The 11,900-nt window shown below is 34.9% G+C and overlaps 1 protein-coding gene across 1 annotated transcript in view; it reads left to right on the forward strand.

Annotated features, from left to right (window-relative positions):
• Positions 1 to 857: 857 nt before the first annotated feature.
• The window catches only part of AK7 (adenylate kinase 7), a 19,361-nt gene continuing 8,318 nt past the window's right edge, over positions 858 to 11,900 (forward strand). Inside the window, exons 1-11 of the mRNA XM_042865918.1 lie at positions 858 to 938; positions 1,025 to 1,204; positions 2,248 to 2,356; positions 3,734 to 3,828; positions 4,274 to 4,384; positions 6,647 to 6,730; positions 7,243 to 7,331; positions 7,821 to 7,911; positions 9,420 to 9,497; positions 10,228 to 10,377; positions 11,528 to 11,656. Coding sequence (XP_042721852.1) covers positions 861 to 938; positions 1,025 to 1,204; positions 2,248 to 2,356; positions 3,734 to 3,828; positions 4,274 to 4,384; positions 6,647 to 6,730; positions 7,243 to 7,331; positions 7,821 to 7,911; positions 9,420 to 9,497; positions 10,228 to 10,377; positions 11,528 to 11,656 — 1,194 coding nt within the window. The 5' untranslated portion in view covers positions 858 to 860. The remainder of the gene's footprint in view (positions 939 to 1,024; positions 1,205 to 2,247; positions 2,357 to 3,733; positions 3,829 to 4,273; positions 4,385 to 6,646; positions 6,731 to 7,242; positions 7,332 to 7,820; positions 7,912 to 9,419; positions 9,498 to 10,227; positions 10,378 to 11,527; positions 11,657 to 11,900) is intronic.

Here is an 11,900-nt window from a genome sequence, read left to right on the forward strand (position 1 = left end):
TCTCCAATGAAACTGTCCTGGAAGGACAGAGCAGACAACTGTAAAGAGGTTCTTGGAAAGGAAGCATGAGAATGACAAGTGGAAAAAATGCCAGAATTAATGTTGCGCTGCCAGGTTTTTTTTCCTTAGACAACTTTAAAATGCTTTGTCATTACAAGTGCTTATTATAAAGCTAAGCTGAGAACTACTTACATAGCATACAGTTTGTAGATGTTTCTGGAAGAGTTCTCTGCTGCTTCTTAGAAGGTAACGGGGTATTAAAAATTAGAGAGCAACATCATTCCACCATGTTTGGCTGTGGGCTTAAGGAGGAAATGCATTCTTTACATTCGGAATTTGCACCTACACAGAGCTGCTTTGAAGCACTGACAGTAGATAATTTCAGTTGCTCTCCTTAAAACAATTCGTTCGTATTTTCTGAAGCCAAATGAGCTCTTGGCCTAATGCAGCTGTAAATCTGTGAACTGCACTTTTCTGGAAGTTTTAACATGATGTGTTACTACAAGAATCATCACCACGGGGGATGCGGTTGGACTCAATCTCTAGAGGTCACTTCTAACCACTACAATTTTGTGATTCTGTGATCAAAGCATGGTATTGCTTAGTACGAGTTACCAGTGACAGACCACCTCAAAGCCTTGCTGCTGGAACAGAAATCATATAACAGAGCCTTACAACGTTTTTTTTTTTTCCTCTCAGCAGTATTAAATCTTGCCCTAACAGCTGTCAGGAAGTCGGGAATAACGTCCCCCTGCAGAAGGCCCTCGAGCAGGAGGTGATGGCAAGGCCGAGGCCGCGCAGCCTCCGCCCAGCGCTTCCCGCCCTTAGCAACGGGTCGCGTCGCCGCCGCAGTTGCGGCCATGGCGGCGGGCGCTGCGCGGAGCCGGCGGATCTTCCTCAACCACCTCGATTCCTACTGCGGCCGCAGCATCGGCGAGGTTGGGGAACGGGCCCGCGGCGGACAGTGCAGCGGGGACCCGGGGGGGGGAGGGGGGGAGACAAACGTGCGTCTTGTATGTTTCAGTATTTATCCAGTTGTGTTGTTGGAGCGTCGCTAGAAAGTGTGGAAGGAGAGGAGGAGGAAAGTGAGAATCGCTCCGAGGCTGAAGTTTCCAGGAGGCCAAAGGAGGGACTCTACCAAATAGTGGGGACTCTCTCTAAGCCAGAGAGTATTAAACCATGCTTTGCAGAGGAAATATATGCAGTAAGTCATAACCTTATTTCAGATCATTGTTAGACAGCATTATAAATATTGCAAGGCACGTAAATGATCCTCATTAATGAAGTGTTCTCCCATTGTTGCACGAAATTTTACACGTTTATTCCTCTGCACCCTGTCGTCTCCTCCCTGCTTGTTCACATATAACAAATGTTAAAACAAAGGAATCCAGTCTTAAAAAAAGATTATTTTTTAAATAAAACAACAGTTCTGGACATGTTGTCTACCCTGATCACCCACAGATCTGTTTTCTTTTTCCCTCAAAACACAATGTTGTCTCTCTCATATCTTCTATCACCTTCTAAACGTAGTAGTACTGTGAACAAAGCATCTTCCCTCCTTAACACTTCACTGGCATAACAGCTGTCACTAGCAGCTAACTGTTCCAAATACGTACTTTTTGCATGTACATCCAAAGTTCAGTTAACTGAAGGAGGCTTGATTATTATTTTCTGAAACCAAAATTGTTTGTAACCATCAAGTTGATTATCCAGAATCTCTTCAAAAATATGAGCCTTTTGATCTGAAATTCTATTAATAAAGACAGATGATCTTTATTTTAATAAAAAGTAAATATGGGTAACTATGTAATCTCAAGCACTGCTGTCATACAGAATGTTTGTTGGACTTGTTTGAGTGATGCACACAATCTGTGTTAGCAAAAAGATGGGATGTTGTTTTGTAAGGAAACTGATTTTTCTGTGTTTCCATTTTGCCACCCAGTTCTTGTTCAAAATGACTATAGAAGCCATAGATATTTTTGTGATATTAACAAGTATACTGAAAATACAAATCCTAAAATTGCATGTCCTTTTGAACTATGTAAATGTGAATTGTAAATCAGAAGTTTCAGCAATTAATTTGCATTCAATTGCTTTACTTTTCACTGACAAATAGTTTGACATGAGTACAGCAAGAAAACTACATTCTACCATTTCTAAATTTGAAAAGGAATTTTGTATATTAGGTTTTTTCCTTCTTTTTTTTTTTTTTTTAATAAACAATTTTTAACTATTCTTTTCCCTCAGGTCTCCTCTCGGAAAGAGCTCTTAAGCTATTTGCTTGAATGTGACATTATTTTATATAATATCACTGAGGATGCAAACCAAATCAAGGAAGCAACATGGGCTGCTTCTGGTTAGTACAGCTATCAACTGAACAGAAAACTGTTTTCTATACAGCCACTAAAGTTTACTATAGATGTCTAACAAATTAACCTGTAAGTTATAGTTCACTATAATATAAAACTGGATTCCTTGCTGGGGAAATGATGCATGAATTGTTCAATTAATTCATGTGCATTCCATGGCCCATCGCTCCTTGGTCATAGGATGGTCCAACACTTGAAGCAACATAGCTGTGTGGACAGCTATTTCAAAAAAAAATATCTACTGTCATCTTATCCATTTGTATTTGCTCACAGGAGAAAATTTTTACCCACCTTCAATGTTTCTATGTTTTATCTAATTATCTTAATTGTTGGAGAGCGTTCAGAGAAGGGCCACGAAGATGATCAGAGGTCTGGAGCACCTCACCTACGAAGACAGGCTGAGGGAGCTGGGCTTGTTCAGCCTAGGGAAAAGAAGGCTACAAGGACACCTCATTGCAGCCTTCCAGTATGTAAAAGATTATAAAATAGGAGGGGAATCAGCTTTTTACTTGGATAGATAGGGATAGGACAAGGGGGAATGGTTTTAAACTCAATGCGTGAAGGTTTAGATTGGATGTTAGGGGGAAGTTTTTCACAGAGAGAGTGGTGAGGTAATGGAACAGGCTGCCCAGAGAGGCTGTAGATGCTCTGTCCCTGGAGGTGTTCAAGATCAGGTTGGATGGGGACCCGGGCAACCTGGCCTAGTACCAGATCTGGAGGTCCATGGCAGGGGGGTTGGAACTGGATGATCCTTGGGGTCCCTGTCAACCTAAGCCATTATATGATTCTATAATCTTAACAGATTTTTACTTAAATCTCTTATTAAAAATATCATTAACAGTTTTTCTACACCTTTCTCCTAATGGTCGTAACCAAATTCTAATGGTATCTGGAATCATTTTACGGTGACAGTGCAATATTGCTCTTCATCTTAAGTTTAGTTAAACTAAGCTCTTCTTTCCTGCTTACTGTTTAATAGTTTTGCTCTGAATTAAAGAAACTTCCTTGAATTTTGTAGACAAGCTGTTTCAGTTACAACAAGCACACTTCTTTCAGTATCTCAGCTGTCAATAAAGATGAAGCATTTTTCTAGTATACATTGTTTCTTTGTTTCTTTTTCTGTGATATGCAGCTCTGTATAGATTATGTTAATTACTGACCACACGGTTACACATTATTTGCTATTTGCTTTCTTTTTATCATTGGTTCATTTCTATTTACACCAAGCAAAATAAAGGGTATTTACTTCAAAACACTGAACACATAGCACTATAGCATAAATGTATAAATACAGGGCCAAAAGAAAATATAACATTTGTGTAATGTAGTCTAAATAGATTAAATCCTTTGCTTTCATTTAACAGCCCTACGTATGGAAATAGAGCATTTTGCAGCACCAAAAACGTTCATCCTCATTTCAACAGTAATGAGTTGGGCAAAAAGCAACCCCCCCGACCCAGTAAGTAATATGAGAGAACACTCTTCTCTTACTATTTCCATTTAATGGAAAATAAATGAATAAATATTTCCATTTGATTTATTTGTTAATTTCATTTAAAGTACTGCAGTGTGTACTTCAAAAACACTAACTTCATCTGCTATTATGAAGTATATTTTTTCTTCGTGGACCTTTCACTTCAACACCCATTGGTAAGTGGGGGCTCAACCTGTTAAATCTATTCCACCAAACAGAAAAGCGTAGGCAATGAGATACTATGATGGGCAGACATTAGGACTGCTTGGACATACTCTCTCAAGTATCAGCTTTAGAAGTTCTAAGCATTTCAAATGAAAGAAAAAGAGATTTTAAAAAATATTTTAATAACTTCTTTTAAAACATATAGGCTTTTAAAAAATATTCAGTTGTACGACTTGTATAACAGTTGCATTTTTTTTCTTCCTAGGAGGATTCCGAGATTCCTTTTACTGAGGAAGATTATCGTAAAAGAAAACCTCATCCTAACTTTATGGATCATATAAATGCTGAAAAACTTGTTCTCAAACTTGGAAAAAACGTACGTTAAGACCTTTTCTGTTTTTGTTTGTTTGTTTGTTTGTTTTGTTTGTTTGTTTTTAAATAAGCTTCTTTACAAAAGAAAAACAAAAACATACTTAAGTCATCCTATTGTGTTATCTTAATAATGAAAGTTATCAAGTATTTGATTAAATTTGTAGTGCATTATACCTTTGATAAATGTCAATATCATCCCTTAGTAATAAAAAGCTAAGCATAGAAAAGGCCGTGTTTTAGAATTAATAGATAATAGTTATATTTAAATTACAGAATTCATAATACAGATCCCAATGTTATTTTTCAATATCTACTGAGTAAATCATGCTTATCTCAATTTAAAAAAAAGAACAATGCTATTATGTTGGTTGTACAAGAGAGAATTAAAACTGGAGCTTGTGTGGGGAAATCTCAAGCGTAAAAAAGATTTTTACCTTTTTCTTTGTAGCAAAAAGATACGGCATGCAGCTTTTCTGAGAGAAGCTGCTGATTCAGAGGTACTGATGAGTTCAGAATCCCAAAAAAACATCTGCTACCACAGATAGCTCATCTCCCAGCTCTGTTCTCAATGGCAGCCCAGATCCTGAACCCATCAATTTAAAGCCATTCCCACTTGAAACCTCTTATTAGAATGAAACTAACCATCAAACAGAACAGCCAAGCCCAGGACTGATTATAATAGCTGAAATGTGACATCTAGTGGCTTCAATGAAAATTACATGGTAACTTGAACATCTTTTAACAGTGACTGAATATGTTGTGTGTAACTGGAGCTTACCAAATCATCGCTTCATTTTATTCATGACATATATCCAACTGATCTCAAGTAGTAAATTCAGATGTGTGACTCGTGCCACTATATAGTTTTTGTTTGTTTTTGTAAGGAATTGGATCTGTTTTACTTCTTTGTATTTCTCTGGGTGATGAACTGTGGTTTGTGTTCCATAAGTGGTGAGGAACCTACTGCGAGGTCAGTGATAAAATGGCCTACTGCCTCCCTGCTCTTTGGGTAGATGAGAAATGGCCTTTCCTATGCTTTCACAAGGGTCAAGTTTTTCCTGTTGGGAAACAGAAATTAGTGTACCTTCTCCTGGAGCACATGTGCAGTCTGTCCAGAACAAACCTGGGAGCAGCTGTTCTTAGGTTATAAATAGTTTCTATCTACTCAAGAAAAGTTAGTGGAGGAGAACTTGTGTTATCTATAATAACTTCTGATTGTAATATTACATGTGATTAATAACAAGTTGCTGTGTTCAATTGAGTTGAAATAGTTTTTATTACAAAGATTTATTTTGTAGCAGAAATATACAAATGCATTACACAAATACAGTATAGTGATATATACCTGGCATCTCTGTAGATGATGCTTTAATTATACAATCCAATACTGGCTAACAGACTTCATTGTTTTATATTTCTGAAATAATATGAAGAGTGTAGCAAATTTTTTTTTTTCCACATGCAAAAATCTAGATGTTTATTCTCTCTGTTGGTAAGTGCAAGTTTGAGATCCTTAACTAGAATTAAACTAGAATTATTTGACAATCTTGTTTCAACTTAAAAATGTCTAAGTGGCCCTTAAAAGACTTGCTAGAAATTTCTCTCCTTAGGGTGATTTAAATATTGTTTCTTCTGTGTATGTAACCATTCTCACTAGTGATCAAAGCAGTATCATTTTACATAAACAGTCAACCAGAACAGGCAAATTTATGACCAGGTTGGTGTTTATGGTCAGCAAAAAGATACAAGGGCTGACCATGATGTATGGGTAGGAAAACACTTTATAGTCTACTGATTTTGTTTAAGATTTTATATCACAATTAAAGCAAAACAATTACAGAAGTATTGGACTCCCATTTTCCAGTTCTGTAGGCAATCAAATACAAACAATACAATTAGGAAAGAAAGCTTCCACAAATTTTAGTTATATCTCTTGGAAAAAGAAAATGGAAGTGAATTTTACTCTGATCACTTCACTGATGTACCTAACTTCCAATTCCTTAACTTTTAAGAATCTTTTATAATTTCAGCTCAAATGCAAATACACCAATTCTGAGCTTTTTTGTTTGTTTGTTTTTTAAGGAAATATTACCAGTAAGACTAACAAAACTAGCAGCTATGCAGTGATTGATCTAGCTCCAAATTTTAAAGAGAGATGATTTAAATATTTTCTACATTTGATATACAAGTTCTCAAGTTTTCAAGAGCTAGTATTCCATTAGCAATACCATCTTACTATAAAACTCTTGTTAATTTTACTTCACAGAACAAACAAGCATTTTCAACTTATGTTGTTGCTTCAGGAATTCAGTATGGAGCTGAGGAAGGAGTCTTACACTACTTTTTTAAGGTAGATATCCAAGTATGTTTGAAGGTTTGTCTAATATTTAAGGGCAATTTGCATTGGAATTAAATATATGTATAATAGTTTTGATATCATAGGCTTAATGTTCCTGCGAATGGAATTTATTACTTGATCCCTTTGATAAGAGTTTTAGCTATAATTAAAGTGATTTCCACTCTTTTGGCTGTGTATGTTTTTTAGCTTCTCCATAACTTTTTAACAGTATCTCCATTTGCACTCTGCAATCAGAACATATCCATCTCATTGATACAATGAGAAAAAAAGTCTTTTCATTGTTCTTATTTTTATTACAAAGTATTAAAAATAACATGTGGCAGAACCAAAGAGTTTTCTTTAAAAAAGTTTGGTTTTTTTTGTAGGCTGCTACTATTTCTCAGAGTTGTTTACTGTGGTCCAGTAATCGTTCCATAAATTGAATTTTAAAATCTTGAATACGTAAATGTGCCAGTACACAAATACCTTTTCCTTCTAACTTCATTATCCACTTTTATTTTCAGATAGGTTGGCTTAGCGAGACTAATGCAATACCTGTTTTTGGAAATGGAAACAATTATATTCCAACTATTCATGTTCATGATTTAGCAGGGTAAGTAAATAATGTTTCACTTGCACAGTCATTGATAACAAACTAGGTAACAATTCCAAAGCTATTAGAAGAGCACCAAGACTTTTAAATTGGACTTAAGAAAGCTATTTGTCTCTTCTTTTTGAGGACACAGAGAGTTCAGTTTCTTCAATCCTAGATGTGCCTTCTTGAAACCTTACATATGTGTTGCACAGATGCTATGCAGTTAAGAGATTTCTTGCTGCACTGTACATAAAGCACAGTATCAGTTAATGGGCACAGAACTGAAAATGGATCATGGACTCTACAGCTTAAGTTACTATTTTGTAAAGGTGTTGCTTTTTATCCTTTGATCTTCCTTACAAAAAAAATTCTTATCTGTGCTTCTTTATTGAGGAAAATATACATGAAAACAACTTTGTATTAGGACTGCTTCTGAAACACATCTCACAAGGAAAGGCCAATATGCTTCTCAAACTACTAGCCTTAACTGTACCTCCTACATTCTAGGGTGTTACAAAACATAGCAGACCACAGGCCAAGGTTTCACTACATACTTGCAGTAGATGAGTCTATGCACACTTTTCAAGAATTAATAAAGGTAAGGAATTTTTGTTTTTCTGGTACCTACAGTATTATTAAAACTAGACATTTTTATATAAGTAGAAGTCTCTAGGCTTCCCCAAATTATCTTGTGTAATAAGAAATAAAATAGTTTTGGAGTCCTCTAAGGGTTCTGTTCTTTAAACAAAATGTATTGCTTGGGGCAGATGCTACAGAATTAACTTTAACAGCTGCTCTGCTCACAAAGAAGCAAAATTTCTTCGGACAGATTCTTACTGACACCAGGCACAGTATTTGTAGATAGACCAATAATCACACACAGAAAGAAGAGCTGAACTCACTCAACTGGTAAAGGGACTCTCTCACCCTGCACTATTCCTGAGGAAGCAGCCTAAATCCCAAAGATTTAGCTCTTCCAGCAGTGGCTGGCTCTTAAATGAGCCCAGCGTGGCTCCACTTTGGGTCCACCCTTCTGGTCACATGAAGGAACACAGGTGCAAACAATTTGCCTGTGCTCCCTAGGCAAGACACACCCTTTCACCATGTGCTCAATCACCAGTTCAAGCTGTGAAGCATCTTAATGCTTAAAGACATCTGTGTATGACTTGCTAGGGGTTCTTTGTTAAACTGAAGTAGGTATAGGGAATGCTGTAGAATGAATTGATATAGATTCCCCAATGAAAGTTGGGAGGCTCCTTTCATGACTATGTGTTTGTTTACAGAATAGTAAACTGAGGGCAGTTGTAAATTGACAGTTTTAGTGATGGTAAGATGTTGCTAGTATTGTAGAGAGTGTTGCAAAGAGCTATTTTGTCAGGGAACTGTATCAGCTCAGAGGAAGACTGGAAAGGTACTTAGGTGAGCGTTACTTAAATGTATGATAGGTATTTCTAATTCAGGAAGTCTCTGAACTGAAAATAGTTGAAGAGATATTTGGAAAGGATATCACACATGTTTTTCCTATTCTTACTTTCATTTAGGTATCCATTAATTGAAACTCTGAGACAGAATACTAGAATATGTGTAAATTTGATAGCAGTTTTCATGATTTTATGGAATCTAGTGTTTATTTGAAATCTGTTTTTACGTCTGTTTTTTAGTAATTAACATCTATTTAATGATGAACTGGAGATAGCACCATGGAGAGTTGATGGTGTTCCATTGATCTGAAAACATTTCATGACTGTTAACAGAATTAAACATGTAAGGAATCTGAAGTGAAAAAGCTGAGAGATAAAATAGGTCTCATAATTGATCTTAAGCAATAAGAAATCACATAGATTTAAGAGCTTTGGAACACTTATCTGTTTTTGGGTTTGTTGCAAGCACTGAAGAGGAGGCGATATGTAGTGAAAAAGAGCTGTGTAATACTAAACAAAAGTTAAAGCTAGTATAATGTTCTTTGATCAGTAAATCATATCAGTATACTGATTTTTCAGATATATTGTGACGTAAAATAAAAATGATACTTTTTATTTCTAGAATTTTTTTTTTTCCCTAAGAATCTGACTGAATATATGTATTACTATTTTATTTTCTTTACAGTGTATCAGTAAAAATGTTGGACCAGGGAAAATTGAGAAGATTCCACAAGAAAATGCATTCTTAAGTAAAGAGTTAACGGTTAGTTGTTTTTTTGTTGTTGTTTTTTTTTGTTTGTTTGTTTGTTTTTCCTTTTTCTACATAATGGAAGAATTTAAATTTAGGTGTATCGTATCATGAAATACACACACACACATATATATATAATTTCAGTCAAAAAATATAACTCTAAAATATGGCTAGAAATAAGCATAGAAAATAGGCAAATTAAAGTCTAGTTTTCAAACAAACATGTTTTTTAAAGAATTATAGCTTGATCTAGAAAAGCAGTGAAGCAATGATGTTGGTGGTGTACTAGAGCATGCTGATGAAACCTAGAGAAAATAATAATTTGTAAATAAAATGAAGTACTGTGGACATGATGAACACAGTATATGTAAATTAAGATGTCTTCATCTGCTTATCTGGAATAAACTGTTCATATGTGAAATAAATACATTAGAACCGTGCTATTTTTAAGATTGCCCTTAATGAATTTCTGAAATAATGTTTTTTTCCTGTGGACAGTATGAGACCTCTGAGTAGTATCAAAAAATTGCTTAGTGGTGCGTGTTCTGACATTACTTAAATATATATGGAAAATATATATTCAAAAAAACCACCTTAAAATGTTTGCACGCAAACCTGCTTTCCCTGTGCTTAAATTCTTTCTGTTCTCTACCCTCCATTCTAGTTTCTAGTTGAAGCCAACAGTATTCTTTTAAGGCGCAGAGCTTACATATGTTAAGTAAATGTTGTTTTGCTCCTTCAGCAAACACATGTGGATATGTTGCTTGTGAACCTGCGGATGGAAGCTATGTTTTTGAAAGAGGCTTTCAACATAAAGTGGGTTGCTCAAACAGGGTTGGTGGAGAACATTGAACAGATTGTTGAAGAGTACAAGCAAAGTCGAGGACTTCTGGTAATGGTTTGGTATATGCTATTCTCAAGTGATCGTTTTCTTTTTTTTTTCTTTTTTTTTTTTTTTCAAACAGAAATGGTTATACAAATATAAGCTTTCATTTCTTTTAATTTCTTTTAGTAAGAATACATAAAAGACTGATAGTGACATAAAATAAGTGAAGATAATTGGAAATTGAATTGAATGCTAATTAAAATGATCATCTAATATTTCCTATTACATCTAAAGTTTAAAGCTTGTAGATGAAAGTAAACTTTCTGATAGAAAGCTACTTGTTTGAAACTAGTTTGCAATATACATTGTTTTAGATATATTGGCTTCAAGAAAGCAGTAACTGTGGTGTTGTTTTTGTTTTTTATTTTAGAGTCAATAATTAGATGACCATTTTGTGTTCCTTCATTATACTTAGCCAGGATATTAACTGCCATGTAGCTTTCCTTTTACCCTGCTCCACTGTATAATATAATGAACAATTTTTCTGTTTCCTCTGTTAGCTAAATACTTTGAGCTTCTGTATTCAAATATAAGGAAGTAGTTATTCAAAAGTTTAAATACTGTAAACTACCAGATCTTCTGGATTAGGATGTGAAATTAAAGATGTATGATTTTGAGTTATATTTATTGTTATTCTGGATTTGTAATTGTGTTTATCCCATAGGTAACACAGGCTACAACAACAAATTGTTTTTGGATTGTGATGGATCTGAAATTTTTGAGGTCAAATTAACTATGGTGATGACAACAAGTCTATCTCAGATGGGAAATAGTTGTGTTTGTATAATAGAATATCTGCCATCTAATTCTAGAATCCATTGCATTCTATCCAAGGGGTTGTGTTTTGTCTCTTTTTGACTGTTTAACTTCTAGTAGTGCCACTATAAGTTAGTTGGTCTATGAGTCTATTAAATAGAAATGTGCCTTTTTCTCAGTTGCTGACATTGTACTGCTAAATTAACTGTTACTCAAAGGCAGTGGATCTTATAGATGATGCTTATGAAGAAGATACATACTATGAATTAATCTAAAACATATTTTTAGTTTAAATGATTAGTTATTTCCTATTAGCAATAGGGAAAAATTGTTCATTTTATATAAAGAAAAAATCTGTATTGTTTGAATGATGTTACATCTTCATTTTTTTTTTTCCCAGCCTCTAAAAATTTACATTCATGGTCCTCCAGGGGTTGGCAAATCTACCATTGCTGAAGAGATCTGCAAACACTACAAACTACATCATATTAAGATTAAAGATGTGATTTCCGAATCAATTGCAAAACTGGTGTGTGACTTTAAGATGCTTGGCATCATTTGAAATGAACATGAACTCCATAATTTAGTATTTAAGAATGACCAAAGGCAGTAATCATATTCCAACAAAATGTTTTGAGAAATGACAATATACTGATGACTGTTGTCATTACACACTTTCTTGTCTCCTTTTCTGGCCTGAAAAATACATTACTAAAACATTTCAGATTTTAGAATAGAAATATTTTTGACATGCTTATGATTCTTGGGGATGC

The sequence above is a fragment of the Lagopus leucura genome, unplaced genomic scaffold, assembly GCF_019238085.1.
Source record: "Lagopus leucura isolate 7727_CA_CO unplaced genomic scaffold, USGS_WTPT01 Super-Scaffold_1, whole genome shotgun sequence".
NCBI lineage: Eukaryota > Metazoa > Chordata > Aves > Galliformes > Phasianidae > Lagopus > Lagopus leucura.